This window comes from Brachionichthys hirsutus, unplaced genomic scaffold (genome assembly GCF_040956055.1).
Source record: "Brachionichthys hirsutus isolate HB-005 unplaced genomic scaffold, CSIRO-AGI_Bhir_v1 contig_725, whole genome shotgun sequence".
NCBI classification, from domain to species: Eukaryota; Metazoa; Chordata; class Actinopteri; order Lophiiformes; family Brachionichthyidae; genus Brachionichthys; species Brachionichthys hirsutus.
This window is the reverse complement of record NW_027180473.1, coordinates 70,468-92,789: the sequence shown is the minus strand read 5'-3', so window position 1 is coordinate 92,789 and position 22,322 is coordinate 70,468. Positions and strand designations below refer to the sequence as shown.

The following is a 22,322-nucleotide window of genomic DNA, read 5'->3' as shown; positions in this document are numbered from 1 at the left end:
ATGGCAACGATAGGAGGAGCTGATATAAACGCAGAGCTGCAAACGCAGAGGCAGCAATGTTCTTATCGGTGGGCCGAAGCCATTGCCATTAAGTGCATTGACACTTGAGAAGAGTTTTTTTCAGTCCTCAACACTTTTTTTTTTGATGCCTTGCTTGATTTGTAGCTACACTGTCACCAAACATTACCGGTGACATTGCTTCGTTCTGCTTGTACTCATCTGTAAAATCTCTGAAAATGTGCACAAATATGTGTAAAATAAACCCAAATATAGATATAGAGCAGGCTGTGTCTCAAACACTGCACCAAAAATGGATATCCATGTTGTCAAGTCTTTTTGTACTCATTTGAATAAATCATATTTAATATTTTATCAGTTGGTTAGCATAGACAATTTAGCATTTCAGTCTGCCACTCTTTTTTCTTTTAATCCAGCTCTTGCCAGTTATTGAGACGAGGTGGGAGAGGCACCTCCACAGACAAAGATGGGGCGATAATATATTCAGTGTGTGTATGAGCGTGTGTGTAAATGTGCCAGTACTGTGACGTAAAGTCTAGACGGGCCATTTCACAGTGTGCATTTATGCCATGCACTGACAGATGATGAAAAAGTGGTCAAATAATCAGCACTCCTTCCCTTTGGCGCTTTTGATTTGCACTTGCAGTGTTCAGCTTTAAACAATATTTAGTGCAAGGCTTTCCAATTCCTTACTTTATTCCAATATACTACTCAGACAGTTCATACGTAAATACACGTGCTTTAGTGTGTCGGATTAAAGGTTTTTCTGCTTTCATTTCAAAATGGTTGTAAGTGTGCACATGAGCATGATGATGGCTACCTGTGCAGCAAATCGTCACAATGCAGCAATGCTTGTTTATATTGGTGTACATCTTATGTATTATTCATGTATTAGTCCATTGTGTGCTTTCCCAATTCCCTAAAGATTTGGAAGGCTGTGCAAAACATCTACTAATCCTAAAACAATATAAACAGTATAAGTATTAAATATTTATTGTTCCATGCTATCAACATAATTGACGTGTGTAAATATATGATTATGTTGGGCCGTAACCCACTTCAAACAAATTCGGCCAAGACAAAAAAAAAGACTAGGCTAATGCTAATGTTTGCAGCAGGTGATAAAAATGACACACCTAAAAATGTGTATAAAAGAGACATCCATGAAAGACTCGGTCATGGACTCCCAAGGATTGGTGACATTGACACTTGTGGAACACACAATTGTGTAAAATGTGTGAGAAACACGTCATTAAACTTTGGATGTTCAAATTCGATTATAAATACCTGTATTTGGTTTTGTTTCGATTTTTTTTTTTATAAAAGCGTTCCAGATTTTGGGAAACAGCCGCACGCACACGTAAGCGAGAGAGGATGAGCAGACCGCAAAAACATTACAAAACATCCACTCCTTTGTTTATGAGCAACAACGGACAAAGTATGTGCGCACATCTGTGGGGGGATTTTTTTTTTCTTCACTATGCTGTAGTCATGGTAAACCCAATGTGGTTCTTGTTACTATCAAACAAGACCACAGTGCGTGTTTCTTGCCCAGCAGAGCTTTTATTTGCATCGGAAAATAAATTACCAAAAGTGAGATAATTTACAAATTGTCATTTGGGTCTAGAGCAGATGGCTGGAAGCTGCAGATTTGAGCGTTCCTGAACAAAACAAAACGTGAGGTTTAAGCATATAATCTATTTGATGTTGGGTTGGTTTTGTTGAAACTGCATGGAGGTTGCATTGCGTAAACTTTAAAAGACAGACAACATATCTTATTGTGCATTGGCCATAGCAACTGTTGAAGTTCAAGTCATTAAGTTTTGAAGAATAATGTATGATTTTTTTTTAGCAATGCACATTGAAAGTACCTTATCATGTACTTAATAACTATTTGGATGTATTCAGATGTACTCACAGTTGTACGTGATAATGCAGGGTCCTGAACGACCAAAGAACACAATCAAATTATTAAATTGCAATTTATTCACCTGAAATATTGAGAGGTACCACGTCTGTAAACGGGATTTGTCAGTTCCGTGCATGAATGGGAGGGACTGATGTGTGTTGTAGCCTCGGCCCCATGTAGGACATGTTTACTTTAAGAACAGACACTGCTGTGACTACAGGTTGATGGGTGCATCAGCAGCTGAAGTGTTTTCCATCCCACTCCAGTCACCGCTCATTCCACTACGAAGTAAGCAAACTATAACGACAGGCCTCCCTCGCCTGTCCCGGCGCTCCCTCCTATCACTGTATTGTATCTGTTTTGTTCGGAGCAGAAGGGGGGGGGATGATAACTGTCTGTTTTTTGTTAGGGAGACTTCAAAGACTGTTGCGTTTAGTGTTTTGATTTTCAAGGGTGAAGGAAGAGCTGATTAGCAACATGTTTGTGTTCTGTCCAATATAAAGGCTGGAAAAAAGTGTGACGGCAACAATGTTTGAAAACATCTTTTTTAAACGGCGAGGGAATTTAAAACCAGTCTTTTATTGATACAAATAGAACAAACTGCCAGAGAAGTTTGTTTTAATTTCTTGAGACCAGAGGGAAATTCTATTACTAACATTGCAATTTGGGAATGATCAGAATTTTAGCAGGGGATTTTGTTATAGTTTCAGATTAAATGTATGTCCCTTAAACCTAACTTGACACTTAAGGTTAACTTAAGGTAATTTGCTTCTAAATTTGACCATTCCTTCTTTTATTAAAGATATAAAACTTTTCACTTCTTAATAGTTATTTGTTCATTGACATGCCAGTTATTTCCATAATAACTATTGTTTTGTCTAGAAAATGGCTGAAAATGGTGAAAACTACTTGTTATGGTTCCTGAAAGGTCACGATGACATCTTAATTTTTTTTTAAAGATTAAAGTTAATGTCCCATAAATGGAAGGCCTTGAGAAAAAACACAATGCTGACGAAGCTGTTCAGCACCAGATAAGGCAGCCTGTAGTTTGAGTACAGTGGAGAGACTTTCCCACACTTGCTCACAGGAAGTGAAACGGGGGGAGCAACCTTTGTGACAGGGTAGGTTACAACAACAAAAGTGATCAAAAATTCACTTCAAGACTAACTCAATTAATAAAGTTGCTGCTTTTGGTTTGGTCAGTGAAAAAATAATAGATTTCCCTCTGTGTTGTAGCTTGTTCCTGTTTGCTCCAGAGATTTTTAAAGGTCTTGGTCCAGTGAGAATGGGAGGAATGGGTGAGGCGTTTTCTTCAGATCGGATTTCTATCCTTTTCATCCCTGACATCACAGGTGTAGCATCGCATTGTTTTTTCATAACGTAAATAGAAGTGTTGAAATGTTTATCTTGTGCTGTGTTGTTCACTTTTGGTGCCTTATGGGTTGTAAAATAGAACGTTTCTTTTTAGAATATGAGCTATACACAGAAAGTAAAATACATTTTTAAAAGGCACGAAAGTGAGGAAAGCCAAAAAAAATTAATGAGGTCTTACTAATGTTGCACTGCTTTAATTGGATGTAGTGGGGCTCTCAGGTTACCCAAAGAATGATGCCATCATGCTTAAAAGTCCTCCTGTCAGACCAATAGGTGGCAGAAGTTGCCAACAAGAGCCAAGGAGACATGGACATTCCACCATTTCCAGGCAAAGAGAGAAACTTCCTAGACAATCTCTCAAGTGCCACTTTGTCTGATAGCTTTCCACTCCAGTTTGAGGTGCAAGTAGAAAGAGTGGGCGAGGAAAGGAGGGCGAGCATGAAGGAAGGAAGGTAAATGTCACTGAGAGGGCTGAGTGATGTTTAAACATTTGCCAGCTTCACACTTGATCACTTCTTGGCAGTTACTTTTCTATGAGCAACAGTAATATATCAGAGTTCAGAAGATTGAAGGAAGTAACTCGCCAGAGTAGAGAATCCTTCCAAGTCTGTGCTGTGCTCTGTTTAATATGGCAAAAGGACATATTTTATATGAAAAAATCACATTTTACATTTCATCAGTGTTTTTTTAAGAAACTCAAAATAAAACCTTATTGAAAATTTTGACTTTCTTTATTCTTTTAACGAAATTTCTCTTATTAATGGTTCACCTTCAGTCGTCGTGTGTGTGTGTTTCTGACAAAACTCTTGTATTGTAGTCAGTCAACATGTGCATCTATCGCGCTGCATCACTTTATTTGATCTTATTCTGCTGATCTGCTAGTCAGTGAAGTTGAGGGAAATAAAAAAAAAATTTTTTTAAGGATATTATGAACTGCAATCTATGATTTCTGAACAAAGGAGTGTCGCGTTTTGTGAACAATCACAATCCAGAATAATTGGATTTCCTGCTTTATTTCCTTGACATTATTTAGTTAGATTTGATCACATCCTAATAAGATGAGGAGGATTATTGACCCTAAGAAAGAGGACAGGAAGTTTACTCATTAAAATGCATTTCCTCTTCAATAGCTTTGCCTGTTGGTGGAGGCAGAATGACTCATTTTGTTAGCACGTAATTTTCTTTCACAATTATTATCATTTCAGAGACCCAAAGCTGGGTTACCAGAACACACTTCTTAAGGCGTTTAGTTCAGCTTTATTTGTTCTTAAGTGGATGTTATTTTTCAAAATTAGCACAGCAAGAAAAAGAATGCAGCATGTGTCCTCACTGTAGTACTTTGTATTAGAGTAGCCTTACATATGAACAGACTGTGTTCGAATAATCCAGTTTACTTTAAGGTCTATTGAGGTCATGCCTTGTGGAACTACTGAGAAATCAAACATCGGTGTTTGTTTGGCCTTGCACCGTTTTGATATGGAACATTGTTCTCTGTCATGAAATACGTATCTGTTGTCTGCTAAGATGCTGTTGATCACACATTAAAAAAAATAAAAATACCAGCGACCTCTCCCAAATTTGATTTAATAATGGTAACACACCTGTCTACAGGAGCAGACAACATCAAGAAATACTGGAGTCGCTACTACCAGGGATCTCAGGGAGTAGTCTTTGTATTGGACAGTGCTTCATCAGATGAGGACCTTGAAGCAGCACGAAATGAGCTCCACTCAGCCCTGCAACACCCACAGCTCTGCACACTGCCTTTCCTCATCCTTGCTAACCACCAGGACAAGCCTGCTGCAAGGACACCAAACCAGGTAAACTCGTACACATATAATTCCCCTCTTAATGTGTGACATCAATATTATGTTTCTTTCCGAGTCATGATGCAGTTTTGCATTTAATTGAAAACACTGAGACTTACACGTGCATATAAGTGAAAGCTGAAAGACAAAAAGTACATGGTTGGCTCTTTTCATGAGAAGTAATAGTAATAAATAGTTGTATGTAACAGATATAACTTGGAATTTGACAACCAAAAACAACTCAACCATTCCTAGCTTTTGTTGTCAATTGGAAAAGGTATGATTTTCATTATTTGCTACACCAATTGTTATAAGAAGCATTTATCTGCTGCCTCCCCGCTTGGTTTTATTGTAAATATGCACACACAAAAAAAATGCCACTTGCCAAAAGACATATGTACCTAAATGGTTTCCATTCATCTCCGATTAAGGAACACTCCTAACATTCAGTCAATGTTAAGTTTCTAATAGAAGAAGGAGTTGAATGTGTATATAGCCACACATTTTTTGCCATATTCAGAATTTAATCACTTCCTTTTGGCGTGATGGTACCTCAAATTAAAAGCAATCAATGGATGGCAACATATTGGTGTTTCTGGAGGTCGCACCTTATCTCCTCATCTAGAACGAGGAAAGCAGGGCATCCTCTTCTAGTCGGTGCTGGAACAGAAGCTCGCAGGAAGGTTCCTTGTGACTGACCTCTAGAATTTGGGCCAGATGAACACATCCAACATATAACATGGTAATAAAGCCACGTGGGTCAGTTCCTTCAAAGGTTAAAGTACAAGACTGGTGCATTGCCAACACAGAGACCAAAGCTATGAATGTGGCCTCTCTGTTGGGGTAGGAGTCTGACCTCGTGTGGGACCTGAAGCAGTAACCAAATACATGGTATTGCTTTAACCTCTGTGGTACCTAATTGTGAGTCCTTAGCATTATGAGCAGCTTGACTTGGTTTCTCTTTTTTCACTTGTGTGCAATGCGGTTATACTGACCGTTGTAAGAGGGAAATACTGTTTTCTTCAACCCGCATAATTTTTGATAGCAAATTATTTTGCCGTATCAGTAGTCTCAGTATTTTTTTTTTATACTATCTGGCTGTGTGATTTCATTAAATTTCTGTATACATTTTTCTTTGATAATGCATTTTGATTGAGATTGAAACAATTGATGTCTGACAATTGATGTCTGACCACATCAATCCTCCCAAACCTCCCCTTCTACAATTACAGTAATGCATTCAGAAAGCGCTCACATCTACATTTTAGGGATGGGCATTGATTTTTTTAAATATTGTAATAGTATTTACATTACATACAACAAAATAAACGTATATAAATATATATGCTTATAGTTTCGTCGTAAATGAATGTTTTTTCCTTGTCTTGACTACGTAGATGTTAATAAATACATATTTGGCTTGTAAAGCTAGGCCTCACACTGTCTGCTTGGAGAAATTCTGGCACTTGGACAAATGTAGTTGCTGACCCCTAGAGTTGAAGGTCATGTCACCGCCTCACCTCGGGACGGGATTAATCACAGCTAGCAGGGCTAAAATACAGCATGACTGTGCTTTTCTTTTCTTCCCTCATTGTTTTGGCTAGCATGTATATTGACGAGGTTGCAATTGTGCAGACACACGTGCACACACAGAGTCTATGAATGTTTCTGTTGGATAAAAAAAATATGGATAGAAATTAAAAACCAGAAATTTCATGACTCAACAAATGAACTCCAATCCAGCAGCCTCACTGTCAAATGTCCTTGGTCATATTTGACCCATCATTGCAGTTAGTTCCTGGAAGCATTTGGACTGGCTTGGTGAGACAGAGGGTTCTGTCCTTTATTTGAATTGTGGCATTACAGTTCATCCGGCTGAAAGATGGCCTCGTTTATTCGACCTGTTTAATTCATTTGTGACAAATTGACACTTTCTTAAATCCTAACATAAGCGTTTGAAGTTTTCCATCAGTTGAAGACATTTAATAGAATAATTTGAATTGAAATGATAATCTGACAGTTGGATGGGTCTCTAGGGTTATGGCATCGCACTCAATTGTGGGTACAATAAAGCTTCTTTAATGCTGGGGAAAGAGAAGAGGTGGAAGCTCAGCAAATCTCTGGGCAGTTCCTTTTGACTCCCGTGTTAGAAATACAACCACTGCTGCTTGCCATTGGGTGTTAAGTACTTCAAGATGAACTATTGGAACACAAAGAGTTGGCCAGTACAAAGAAATGCGCTGCTAGTGTGAATACATGCTGCTTATGTATGTGACGACCTATAATGGCACTTCCGCCTCCGGTGTCACTGGTGCTATTTGGCATGGTTCATTGTGTTTGAAACTACATTGTCATTATGAGTGTTATCGTGCCTCTATTTGCATAGTATCATCTGACTCTTGGCTGAGTCACTGAGTGAGCTTAGTGTTCAGGACGTATGAGTAATCTTTGCTAAAATGAAACTACATTTGAGAACACGGTGAAAGAACTCGATGAGTTCACCCTTTCTCTCGCAATGCGTCTTGATGCCTATAATGAACCGTAAGGCAGTCTTGAATGAAGTATTGCCCTTGCTTGTCCTCATTAATAAGAGTAACATTATCAAACGCTCTTAAAATAAAGCAGAAAAAAATGATGGAAATGGACAATAATTAACCAAACCCACCTGATTGTGTAAGAGGCCGAACTCTGATTAAACATTTGCCACTGGTTCCAGATTGTACCCGATGAATAATTCATCTGGAAAGTTTGATCCTCAAAGCAATTTGTTAACATATTACTCCTTTGAAACAGTAGCAACTCTTATTCCTTGTTAACCACACTCAGATGTCACATATGTCACTTCTAAAAGTCAATATTTTCCACATTTTATTTTCAAATTAATTCTCTCGCCATTATTAGCAGAATTCATAGGGTCTTGATAGCGGTGCTGGATTGTTCCTTTCATCCCTAACTTGTGTATGGTTTGTCTCCAGGAAGTTTGGGAATAAGAGTAAAATAAGAGTATATTTTATCGCAGCTTAACGTTTTTAATGCATTATAAATCTCATGTACACTATTGTGTTAAATTAAAGTAGTAGGCAAAATGTCAAGGACTATTGTACTGTGAAGTGCTGTTAATATTCTAGTAGATAAAGCCTTCTGAAAAGAAAAATTGTATATGTATTACATTAATCACAGTTTATCTGAATGAAGGCTGTAATGTTTAAGATTACTATAATCCAATTCAAGGCACAACCTTTGATCCACCAAAAACAATTTGCTCTAGAAAACTGACTGGTTACATCCTTACTAACCTCTTTGAAATGTAGAAATGATTTAAGTATGTCTAAATGTTTATTAGACATGTCACTTCAAATTAAAACAAGAAGTCATGCTTGAGGCTTTGTATATACTGTATGTGATGCATGGATGAAGCTGCAGGTCGAGCTACTGCATTGGCTCAGAGTCCCTTGACTACCCTTGTACCTTTCACATAGGACTATGGTTTCATTTAAGTTTTTACAGGCATATATGCATGGAAACATAGGAATCTATTTTGGTGTCCGGAGATTAACTGATTTCTAAATGTCACTACTTTTATTGTATGTTTAATATGCATTTATCTGGGCTTGGGACTGGCTCAAGGGAGAAACTGCGCTGCCTGTGCTAGCCATGAGGCTGCATTACCTCCTGCCTCACACTGAATATGCAAAAGAAAACAAAACTGCCTACAAAAATACCTACAGATGAATGAAACTGTGTACGCTTGTGGAGTTTTATTGGAACATGCACTGGGTTATGCAAAGATCCTGATGCAGATCCTGTCTCCTGCAGCGGCTTTCTATCTCAAATTGACAAACCTCTAAAACAGGACCTGCATTTAAGGCTCTTGTGAATATTTGAGAAGCACCGCCCTTGTAACAAACTAAAATTGAGTTGGTCTGATGACACTCGACACAGACGTTGTCTTCGCGTTGGCCTTCTTCCTCCATCAATCACTTTGTTGATGGAGCAAGAGGATTCGTTTCCTCAACACACACACAGACCTGGATTTTTTTGCAGCGCTGTTTTCTGGTGCACTCCCTATTAATGGTGTCACGTTTGTGACTTGGGGTGTTTCTGGCACTGCCGGAGCAAAGGGTGAGAGGCGGTGGCGGTGGCAGCAGAGTAATGCCGCTTAGTGAGCCTGTTAAGGCCTCACTGGGGCCCTCTGTCCTGGTGCAAGTGTTTTTCAGGAGCAGGGTGGGTCTGGAGGAGGATGAAGGAAATGTGGGACAAAATTCCTTGTTGACATCAATCTCCTGCCATTGGGGGGCCCAAGGAAGCTTGGGAGGAGGGGAGGGGAGGGTCGCCATGTTGATATAACACCTCAACAAAGCAGGTCTGTTTGGATGGATGGGCCTAATGGACTGTGTCCATGAGGGTCTCTTGTTTTAGAAAAAGCTGTCAGCGTTACTGCTGAGAAGTCTTTTTGGTTGTATTGGCACTTGTCTTATCTGAGGAAGATAGAAGACCGAATGATAACCAAGAGTGAGTTAAGGAAAGGGAGAGAATTGTTTTAGGTGAGCGAGAACACGAATGGTGGATCTAAATAAAACACATCTGAAAATATAAGTGGAGTGAAACTTCTGGAAATTAATGACGAGAGCTCCCGTCAAACTTTAAATGTTGTCGTCAAAGTCACCAAATGACACTTCCTCCTCTAATGAAAGAGTGAACATGAGTGAGGCGCTATCTCAAACACACACACACACCAACTCCAGTCGTTCCAGTCTAGAACAGCCTCCTTATCCTTGGGTCCACTGTGTGGGAAAACGGTGTTTGGTAAGAATTGCAGAACATTAGTTCTCATCCTTTTCTACGCATCGGTATCGCGAAGAAGACATTTCTCTTTTGCTCGATGTTGTCCTCTGCTACCTAAGGAGCTCCTGGAGCCCGAACTGACCGACTGTAATTTACCAACTACGGTACATGTTTTCCTCTTCAAGTTAGCCGTTGAATGCTACCAGCTGCTTGAATGCTACCAGCTGCTTATTTGATGTTCCTTTTGGGGATCACACCCACAGTACACATTCAAAATTGTTCCACCTCCGTCCTGTCTTACCACCTCACCAGTTTCTCCTCTTACACAGTCGAATGGGTGCTGCTATTTGCTCTGCTGTTGACTCTTTGTGCGACTGTGACCCTCCATTATGCCTTGATAACGTTTATGCAAACTATAAGGTGTCATAAAGCCACAACAGTAGTGTTTTACACAGGCGAAGAGGAACGTCTCCTAGGTTGAATTACACTAAGTCTCTCCTCATCTCAGGTTTTCAGTATACCTGCAATTGGTACCTGGATTCCATGAACTCTGATATAACTCGATGGAGTCTCTTAAGTTTCAGCGGTTGAATAATGGAAATGGATGGATGTTGAGAGATTCAGACTTATAGTGGAGCATCACGTGCAAAACTTGCTCTTAAGTGGTGGTGTTGGCAAATGTTGTCTTTTTACGTTCCCTTCAGGGCTTCTGTGTCTATATGTTATGTTGTAATACTTAAACACTGTGTTTAATGAATGTGTCAGAGACGCACACACATCTGAGGGGGGTGATAGACAGTGGGAAAAACACCATTACGCATTTCCTGAAATGCCATCTGATGAGTGTGAGGTGAGACTTAGCATCTGCACTGCATCGACGAATTCACAGTTACACACTGTCGATAGTCATCTCGGATTGACCTTTCCTTTACGAGTTGAGTTCATTTCCTTTTGGATGCTATATTTAAATGTCATAGTAAATGTGAAATGTTTTTCCTTGTTTGACATTGTCAAGCCATTCAAGAAAATCAAAATGTATTAAAATAGAGATCCTGGGGTATGTTTTTTTTTATTTGTTTGTTTTTCCCCCTCTAAAGTTGCGTTGGCGTATGAAAGCAGTTGAATTTCCTGTTCAATGTTCCCTTTATGTTGTCTTTTCCTAAAGCGGCTGTGTTTAAATACTATCCGTTCCACTTTTAAAACACTGGAGACGGGAAGTTTCAAATCCCTGGCCTCACCCACTCCCTTTTCTTGCTTTATTTAACATTCAATCATCTGTGTGACCGTGTCCTTACCGGTCTGAAACACAACTCCTTCCATAACACTGTGCTGAATTACTGTAACAGTTGCTTGACTCTGAGAACTTGCTGTCAAAGATGTGTAGTCCTGGTGATGAATGGCAGGACTCGAGATTACGTTTTTGTATCTAGCGTTGTACCGTAGATTTATGCACAGAGCGATAGCTTAGTCTGCCAAACAATTTGCCATTTATTCTTTGTTTCGGTTTTTCATTGAATTTTTTTCCCTCATTTTTAAACTTTTCCCAACTCCTCAACTCAGTTTTGTGATCTTGTGATCCACAAGAGTTTGGCACACACACTAATGCAAAACCCTCGTAACCGCTAGTATTTATTATTCCCATTTAAGATAACCATTTGACCATTCAACGTCTGCCCTTCCGGATACAAACTATAGGATACAAACTATAGGATACAAACTATAGGATACAAACGTGAGATCACAGCAAGGGAATAAAATAATAATCCTGGATATTTTGAATGTGTCGTGTTTGCAGTGGGAGCATTTTCAGTAAATCAACCATATGCTGGTGTGCCACCATTTGAGATTTGGAAATGTTTATTTTTTGCATGGCAATATACAAAAGTGCATTTTATTTTTGCAGCCATATTATAAATTGTTTTTCTTCATTTTCAATATCTTAATTAGAATTTTTATTTGTAATTGGTTACTGAACTGTCAGAACTTGTATTCACGTAAATATACATGTATTCTGGCCAGCGCGTCTCTATTTGCATTTGTGTGATCAACATTTTATTATTGACAACCTTTGCTGACAGTGTTCTAACAGTGTTTTTAACCTCTACCAATGCCACTAAATCTGTGAATGCAGGCTGACCTCAGTAACCTTTTATTTCCTCTCGCATCACTTTGATTCCTGCTCCATCAATGGAGATGTTGGGAACGGTCACTGCTGGAGCTTTCATTGACAGCAACGGGCTCGGCCACCGTCAGAGATTAAGAGGCTGGCCGGGTCACGGTGTAGGGAAGTAGTTAGCCATCCTTTTGTCTCTATTATCTGGCATCTTTAAATAAAGCGGGTGTAGAAGTTGCATGGCGCTGGACCAGGCTCTGTTTGATCATTGATCTTCATGACCCCATTTGAAGGGTCTTAATCTCTCAGTTGACCTCAAGGAATCCCCCACCCCAGGAAGGGTGACAGGCGTGGATATTGACTGGGAGTTAGCGATAGAGTAAGGATGTTGTGGGGAAAGTGATGGGGGGGGGGGGGGGGGGTGTGAATTTTTCCACTTCAGTGGAGATACAGGGGTGTAATGAGCCTGAAAGGTGTGTGTGTGTGAACACATGCGTGAATTTATGCACAAGACTATGTAAATTTGAGGCTACTCTGTTTCTTAATAAGTATCATTCTGAACTCTGTACATTTTCTGAAGCTTTACTCACTCGTGCCTTAAGAACCGAGGAGCTGTTGTGTCATCCAAACATTCCTTTCCTTGCAACTATCTGGCTGTGCTAATATTAGGTTACTAAATTATATTGCTTCGTGTAAAAGAAACTTGTTCTATGTGTATATTTTTAGTCAGATTTCTTCCTTAAAACACAGGACTGACGAGAATGTAGTCCAAGCTGCCTGGCGAAATGTTAGTGAATGGACTTTTCAAAAATATTTCAAATTTACAAAGCAATTGCACGCCTGACGTGAAGAGACGATTTCTAATTTGTTTGGAAATATATGCAGATTTATACCGGTTTGCGAACTCACTCGATCCTCAAAGAAGATTTAGAGTTAACTTGCCATCAGCCTTTGTGCTTCACGTCTCCAAGGCGCTGCTCTCCATGACAATAAGCGGATAAATGCTGTCTCTGTCTTCAGGGCTCAAACTGAATGTTTTGACAGGACAGCCAGATTGCACCCTTTCACATACATGTGCAGCAACTGAGCTGCTCAGTGCACTAAGCGTTAACATTAGCTGCCGGTGTATACTAATGGTAGTACTTGACTGTCATCTGTATGGAATACCATAACATAGCAGTTTTTATTATCTTTGAAAGTTGATGTCTTTACTTAAACACACAAAAATTAAATGTATTTTTTAGACAGCAGTGCTCCATTTCGTCTGGAAGTTTGCACTTTTAATAATTGACCATAATGTGTTAACATGTCTAACTGACATCCCATTAAATTTCGAGAGCGATCCGGATGCCCGTCTGGGTACCAAAAAAATCCGGATTTTCCCATTTATTTATAATGGAAGCTTTAAAAAATATATCTATAAACTTCAACTCACTCACCAAAAGTCAGTCATAAAGGGGTCCAATATGCACTATCATGCAGAATGTATTCTGGAGTTGATCCAGAATTAGGTCAGGAAATAATATTACATTTTAACATTAAACTCCATTTATGGATTCAAAAATCAGTTAAAAATCCGATTCACTTTTACTTTTCATTGTTGGTTCTATAAAGATACCAAGGACAATTTAGAACCTTTTGATGATGATCCAGGTCACCATGTTGTCCAATTACAAGGGGAATGAGATGCTTGGCAGAGGTTTGCGCTCTTGGAGTGCTTTTCTAGTTATTTGTGTATCTTTGGTTGAGACTAGAAGAAAAAGGCTGAATTTAATTAATTAATTAAACGTTCATGTAGCTACCACTTTTTTTATTATTATTGAATTTCTGATTTGAAGGACTTGCACATCTGTTTCTTTTCATTTCTAAATGACCACCATGTTAATTAGCAAAGTGTGACCAAGACATTGCAGCCAGATCCAGTTTTGTGTCAGACACACACATCTTTTGTTTGTGGCTTCATCCATTAGATTTCAAACTTCAATGCCTCTTGGATGCACTTGTATATTTTGTATTATCAGATGCATGAAGTGACGGCAAAGAGAAACAATGCATACTGCAATCAGTTCTTTTGATACAACTCCAAGGTAGCTTATATTGTAATTGAAAAATAATTTAAAAAGACACCCATTATCATTATGTCATGGTGTTATTATGTTATGTTATGGATTATCATTATTATGAATGATACTTGGGATATTACGATACTTCAAGAGGACAGGATGTGTGGAGCGCAGAATTAACTTTGTTACTTATCCAAATAACAATTTTACATGGAAATGACGTTATGGGACAATTTGTTCCTAATTATTCTGAATTTTTGTTGGATAGCAGGACACAAAAAAAACCTGAATGCAGCGAGCCAAATACGATTTAGTTTTGGCCGAATAGATCAAGATGAATTAGGTCAGTGATTTATCATGTGGTTTCAGGTATAGTGTCTTATTTTGGAAACAATCTACATGCTTGAAAGTTCAACAGCTTGAGATCCAAAAACACTTTAGGGTTGGAACAATGGACCGGTTCTGGAAATAATTCACACAAAGTAGTTTTCTCCATTGGAGAAGAAGCTGAAATGTTCGGACTGTTTTTACATTTTTGTTTTGCTGATGTAAATCTTTACAATACATGCATTATATTGAGATGGAATTGTTTCATCTGAGTGTCTGTAGTGCTCAGGTCAGATAATTAAGTCACTATTTTAACTCACCATCTGCAGAATCGCCCCAATATTGCCGGACCAGGTGTGTTGCTCAGGCACATCCCTCCATGAGCAGCTGTGCTTACTTATGACCACATTCAGAGAAATCAAATTGTTGTGTTGTCCATCAACAAACCTTCCCTCCCCAATCTCCTCTCCTCATTGCCACCCGCACAATCCGTGGTGTTGTGTGGTGAATTCCCAACTCGCCCCGCAGGAATGCGCCTGCACTCCGACTACACCACACTTAGATACACAAACGCTGTGGTCTACCTCTCCTTTACTGTCCTCAGCTGGGAAGGTTTAAAAGACCAACTTACACATGATCACTGGGAAGGAAATCGTAAAGAATGGATTTGATGTGAAGAGGAAAACCACACTGCTGGGTGAATTGAGATGATGACAGATGGAACACTTCCTGGCTTCTTGTTTTGAGGAGGGGGGGGGGGGGGGATATAGATCTCAAATAGAAACTCTGTGTAGTCAGACACAGATTACACCGAGGAGGCTGAGGAAAAAGTGAGAGGGCCAAGGACACACAAAGCTGCAAATGAGACTGTGTGTCGCAGACCTCCGCTTCGGCTTATCTCTGTAACCATCAGCGCACCAATTGTATCCAGGCCACAGGTTTTTACTGTGTTTTTGAATGAGGCAATACTTGATAGCTGTAGTAGCACAGTCTTATCTAGCCACAGAAATGTGATGGACTGCTCTATACTTTTATTTCATATAATGTAAGCGTACACTTTAAGCAGAGATCACTCAGTGTTTATGAATCATATGGGATGTGAGGGTGCTGTACACGTGCTGGCCTCCGTGGGGATGCTGCTTTTCAGGATGCTTTCCCATGCACAGATGCATGCAGACACTTTTAAACTGCTATGTACCAACAGTCTGCACTCTGCCCAAACCTCTGTATGAGCAGCTCTATTCCATCAGGCCACAACCAACTCCAGATGTTCTTTTCTTGTAGATAGGTACAGTGTACCTATCTACCCATACATGGTTTGGATTTTTCTCCATAAAGCAACTTAATTGGCAATGTTTTCTATCTCTTTAAAAGACTTTGACGTGGGCGCCCATCACCAGTGCATACTGGGGGGGGATGTCTGACTGAGGAGATAAAAGAAGGATTCCGCTTGTCTTCAAGTCGGCGGCCTTCGGTCTTGAGTTTGAAGTATCCTTGAGCAAGATACTAAACCCCATTTTACTCCCTGGGTGCTTTCAGGGCAGCCCACACCTCCTTAGGGACAGGTCAAACGCAGAGAACAAATTTTGCAATATAACACTGTCTATGTCTGTGGAGACTCATCCAAGAGGATTCTTCAACTGGAGAGAGATATATCAGAATATAGAAACTGTATCATTGTGTGTGACAAAATAGACTCTTCTGTACAAAGGAATACAGGAACCAGAGCTTACAAACAGCCTCCCTGTCTGCTTGTGTAGATCCTCTTACATTCACACAAATTCACGCATTGATAGTCTCTCAACATGCTGACAACCTCACAAGGTTTCACGCACCGGTACCTGACATTCTCTGTCAGACAGTCAAAACTGAGGAAGCCTCTTGGCTTCCTTTAAACAGAAGGCCAATTGCTTCTGATTCAACCTTTGGGTAAACTTCCTGTCCTAGAATATACTCTTGAATTGTTGCTGTATAACAGTGTAAATTTGCAGTATTATAACCTTTTTATTGTGCTTGGGAGGATATTAGCCATTGCTACATCATGCAGGTATTATTCTTTTATTTTTTTTGGTCTGTGATTTCTTTTCAGTGGCCTAAACACATGTATATGCTTTATTTCAAGAGCTGCATCTTTGTCTTCTTGTCCTTACCGCAACCAACTTTACCCCCTGTGATGGCAGACATGACCGATCTGCAGGCTTGTCAGGTACCATCAGTGCAAAGCTGGTGGCATGTGACACCCCTAGTGGCTTGCCAAAAGCTAATTGTGCTAATTGGCGACCGCCAATCCTGTAACTAGGCTTTGAGGGTTGACCCACCGACACAGATGAAAGCGCTCCGATTTGTCTCGTGTCAAGGACTTGCAAGTAATCGCCACGTCCACTGACCTGCAGGCCTGGAGGGCCACAGCACCGTATCTTGTCTGAGAGGAGAGGATCGGAGCATGAGATGGAGGATCCGTCCACTGGATCTTCTTAGATTTCAGAGTCTGCAGATTAATACTTTGACATTATTTCAGTTTTTCTCTGAAACTAATTAAAGCTTTGTATATAAAATGAATGGAATACCCAAAGGTTTCCATGGAGCTGTCTTTGCCGGTTTCCTTGAGGTTCTAATGTGGATTATTCTCTTTAATTTAGATTTATTCTGGATAACATTCGCACAAACCCTTAAGTGGCCAGAGACAACTTTCCTAAAATCATAACATGTCAATTTAATTTTATTGGTCTGGGAGTAACTCTGGAGTATCCGTAATCCAGACACATAAAATGATGGATGAGCCCAGAAAACCAGACGGAAACTCTCCCGAGGGATTTAGCAGTCACCAGGTCATTGTGCTTTTGCAGCTTTAGTTGTCTGATAGCCTTAGCTTCGGATTCGTGGTGGGGGCTGTTTGGCGTTGGCTGTCTACGATGGAGAATCGGTTTAAAAACTGTTAAACTCACGCCTGTCTTTATTCCTTCAGCTGTTTTAGTTGCCTCAAACTAATTGTAACAGAACAATCCTTAAGTCACCTTTCTTTCTGTCTGAAAAGCTTGTTTGAGAGAATTGGGCTGGGTTGTCCTTAACACAAAGTTCAACGACATTGATGCTAAAGATAAGATGATTTAAGATGTAATGTCTGTAAATCAGATTATTTGTTTCAGACCAAGGAAAACAAAATGTATATTGCCAAATTTTAGTTACTTACCTGACACCCGATGACACTGTCTTTTTAAAAAAAGAACCAATGGGAAATTATAGAAGTACCCACATGGGGAAACCAAACTGAAAGAGCACTTTATTGCTTCCGACATGTGTATTTCTATTTCTTTTTTGGTGTCATCAGTAGTTTACGTTGAAACTGACACTACAGATGTATATAATGATGAAAGTCAGCTGCTAATATCCCACATGCTATTAAAGATGAGTAACAAGCACAGACAGGAAAAAGCAAGACATCTTGTACAATGATCACTTGAGGCTTATTACAGTGTGATTACAAACTTTTAAATGGTTAATAAAGGAGGGGATATCAGGCAATGTATTAATGCTGTTCGCATTATTGCATACATTAACAAAGATCAGTTATACTATTCCTTCCTGAACAGATTTCATGATCAGCAGGATATGAGCCAATACATTCAAACATTCGATCTCTTGTCTTGTCACACATCTGAGTGTGATTTCCATGATCAGATATGTCCTGAACAAATTCAATTTTTAGTGGAAGCATTCCCAATTGCTTCAAACAGACCATTTGGGAATATATCTTCAATGAAATTCAAGTGTAAAATTAATTTCCCTTCAAGCAAAGCTAGTGTGCGTGCACACAATTGTCTTTCTTTCAGTTGCCTTCTGCATGCCCGCTGTTGTTCAGGCACAGATTACTCTTGACTTTCCCAACAGAGGGCGGTCCAGAACCCAATCAGGGAGTTAGTCCACTGTGTTGAGAGGATTCTCATGGAAATCCATGCGATTAGCTATTGCTTGTGATGTAGAAGTGAATTTATTCTATTTTAGTCATTGAACAACTCTCCGATGAAGCAGGTATTATAATATTAGTATCCTGGTACTTCATATCCACATATTACAGCCATGACACTGCTGGGCACCACCAAAATGAAGTATGTTCAGTTAACACGTATTGAGCTGAATATATATAGTAATGAAACAAAGCAGAAGACCCAAAACAGTCAGTTAAGTACTGCGTTTTGGTTGCCATATACTACAATAAAATGGTAAAACACCGCTCCCCTCTTACCTGTGGAAGCACATTTTGGAAGGGGTTAAAAACGGTATGAGCCAGAAATCAAATGAAGGCCCAGAATACTTGGCAGATCCTCCTTCCCTGGTGCAGTGTAGCTACATGAACGTGTAAACTGTCTGAGTTTTGCAGACATTGCTGCAGGGCAGAGGGAATTACACTGTCACACAGAGGATATGGAGCTGCCGTGATATCCTCTTGGCACATAGTTGACGACCATCCAGGTGGAAATTGGTATGCTCTGCCAAGGGGGAGGTTAGGAGTAAAGTAGATGTGTGGGAGGTGCTCATCTGCATTGGCAAGTATTGTCCTTAATGTAAGCGGTATATGGCTTTACCCGCTGTAGCTGTCATAGGCAAAGGAGGCGGTCGGCTATGTTTGATGCTGAAGCAAGCAGATGTTGAGGCTTGTTTCTACATATGACAGATTGTGCACACCTGTACATTTTTGGGATTCGTAAAGTGTGTTCATGTCTGTCAGTACTGCAGCCGTTCCACATAGCAGGGACACGTGTCAGTAAGATTTACTTGGTATTTGCTTGCCAGTGGAAAACAAGTTTACTGCTTGCGAAAGGATATTCAATTTGGTTTCAAAAGTTTGTGCATCCTGAAGATGTTTTTATAACACAATCTCTGCCAATCATTAGAGCCAGTTCAGCTGCTTTGCTCGATGGTGTTTTAGTGTCTGTCTTTCTAACCAAGTGTGAACTACTTCTTATACACTATGTATACAGTGATTGCCCTAAACATTAAAACCAGTATTACCCACAGCACCATTTTAATGCTGTGGTTGATTTAGATCCTGTGGATTGTGAGGTTAAGCCTTCATGGATCATACTTGTTCCAGCATATCCCACACATGCTCAATCAGTCTGAGATCCAGGGAGATTGCAGGCAAGGACAAGTGCCGTATTCCTCGAGCCATTCAAGCTTTTATTTTTTTTTATTTTTTTTTTGCAGTATTATGGGGTGTATTGCCTTCCTTAGGGTGGGAGGAACTACTGACATGAGTGTATGCGGTCAGCATTAGTATTTAGACAGTTGATTACAGTACGTACATGCTCCAGTATTATGTGTTACACATTTTTACAACATTAGGTGGAAAGAACGATGGGAGAGAGAATTAGTGATACCTCAAACAAAACCTCATAACCATAACACCTGACTTATGTCATTGGTGGCAAAGGATATAATAAGAATTCAAGTGATTTTACATTAGTTGGTTAGTTGGTGCTGTGCAAATGTTGTTTTTACATGCATACGAATCCTTCCCTGTAACTCAAACGTCAGTAAATAGAAATCAATGAACTGAAATAGCAGATACAAAAAAGTTCTACGACTCTACATGCTGTAGGCACACACACACACACACACAGAAAAGTAATCACATCTAGTGACAATGGTAAACAAGCTCCATTGACATAAAATTATTTAAACTTTAGAGTTCAAAGTTCCTTGACATTAAAGGTGAGTTCTGCAATTCTACACGTTGCAATCTAAAAATGGAAGCCTGCACCTAAAAAAAAATCTGCTCTAAAATTTAGAATATTTAGAGGAGCCAGAGCAGTAAGTTTTAATAGTCTGTTGATTGCAACGTTAACACGCATTTTTATAGTGATCCAGAATGCAGGATTGCTTCTGGTGACAATATTATTTTCCTGAAAATCTTCAGACATTAATTTGCATATTGCACATGCTTAAATGCCAGATGTAGTAAAAAGGATTCAAATTAAAGCACATATGCAAATTTATGTTAAATGTCTTGACAAATTTGTCAGAAGGTTCAATAAACATGATTCAAAAATTAGATTTTTGAATTTTGTCATGGTTCAGGCTCTACAGGGTTAAGATTTTTTGCTGTTTTAAATTAGCTGAATTTAACAAAAAAAATGATTTTAAAAAAAATAAAAATTGTTTTAACCAAACATTTGGTAGTACAGATTATCTGAGCAGGAATCCTCATTCTTCTTAAACTGTGATTTAAAATCAGCCATTAATCTCTTTTTCTCTCTTTGTGGCACATTTAGCAGTTTTACTGCCTCAGCTCGATTGTTGGTGCTAATCATGTCGGAAGGACTGGCCACCCCTCAGCTTCCTGACCAGTCACCCTCCCTGTGGATGGAAAAAAACGCCTGCCATTATTAACCTTACAATTCATTTACGGTTGAGTAATATCTTAACTTCGGATCTTTGATGTGTCACCTGAAGCACCACGGTTACATTCATTCTGAAAATATTAATAGATGTGAAGTTTAGAATGCTAAATGTCATGGTGTGTTCACACCATATTTCATTCTTTGGTGAATTTGAAAATACCTGCCACAAATTCACCAATTGTTCTTGTGTTTTTTGTATATATGTATGTATACTGTATATATAGTGTTCTGAATTCCTCTTAAGTTCGACCCTTCTTTTTTTTTGTTGTCTCCACAAACTCTGGGAACAGTTTGATGCGGTTGGCTGGAGCTGACGTGGGTGGTGTGAGCCATGCAACCTTCTCTTGTGTCCTCGTATGTCCTCGTCTGGCCTGCACACCCCTCCACCTCCCTCCCGGGGTGTCCTTTCTAAGGGCCCAACTAGTCTGAACCCAAACAACAGTTCCATTTGTTTTGTCAAGGCTGGGAATGCACTCAGCCATCTTTAGCTGCGTTTCTGCCAGCCTCTTTGGATGCCAAACCTGTGGACCTTACTCATATGCCAGCTCTTCCCTTTTTTTTTTTATTCTTTCTTTCACTCTGTCTGCCTGAATTTGTAACGGCGCCAATGTCAAAGTCAGCATTGAGCACTGCTGAAAACGGGCCATCTGTGCGGCGGCGTGATAGTGAGCATATCGCTCTGTTTATGTTGCAGTAAAATACGTTACTGAAAGACACAATCCACTGAATGAATGAATGGTGAAAGAATTTCCTGATCAGATTAACCAGCAGAACATTGCTGTGTGTGAGTGATGGATAATTTTATTTCTATTATGTTTTCATTAGACCTGTATGGTTACATGACTCGATGTAGGAAGGGTGGAAATGTTCAGTGCCAGAATTCATTCAGTCAGTTTTGAGCTCTGACAAGACTTGTCATCGAGCAAGGTGAGTTTAGCGTCAATAGCAGCTTCTCTTTTCCGATCCTTCGCCGCTTCAATCAGTGTGTCTGCAAAGGCAATTTTAGTTTTGGGATTTGTATAATTTCATTCAGATCTTTTGTGCAATGTTTTCCATACATATTTTTTTTTACGGTTTGAAATATTTCACAAAATCTCATGATCAAGACAGATTTAAATTTTTGCATTTTTACGCAACAAGTAATGAACATATATATTTTGCATGTTTGCATTCGAGCAGCCACCTCTCTTTGGACACAAATAGGCCATGGATTAGATGGGAATGCCTCATTGCCCAACGCTCCTCCATCACTTTTATGTGTGCGATGGATGAATGAGTGTATGTAAACACTGCATAGTGTTCCAGCATTGCCCACAGTGCAGAACCAATGTGGAAATCTTCAGATGGTTCTTTTGAGGACAAGAGGAAGCACACGTACCTGCTAGCAATCGCTCAATCGCTGTGATGATTCAGTTGTAAAGATGACTTCAAAGAATCCTTGCTGAAAAGTTGTTCACGCAGAGGAAAAGCATTGACCAAGCACAAATTAACTGATTGTTCTTGTACACTCTTTGTGCGGTGCCA

At 39.6% G+C, this 22,322-nt stretch overlaps 1 protein-coding gene across 1 annotated transcript in view; it reads left to right on the top strand.

Annotated features, from left to right (window-relative positions):
• LOC137915191 (ADP-ribosylation factor-like protein 15) overlaps positions 1-22,322 on the top strand; it is a 64,330-nt gene that overhangs the window by 25,028 nt on the left and 16,980 nt on the right. The window contains exon 4 of the mRNA XM_068758632.1: positions 4,913-5,121. Coding sequence (XP_068614733.1) covers positions 4,913-5,121 — 209 coding nt within the window. The remainder of the gene's footprint in view (positions 1-4,912; positions 5,122-22,322) is intronic.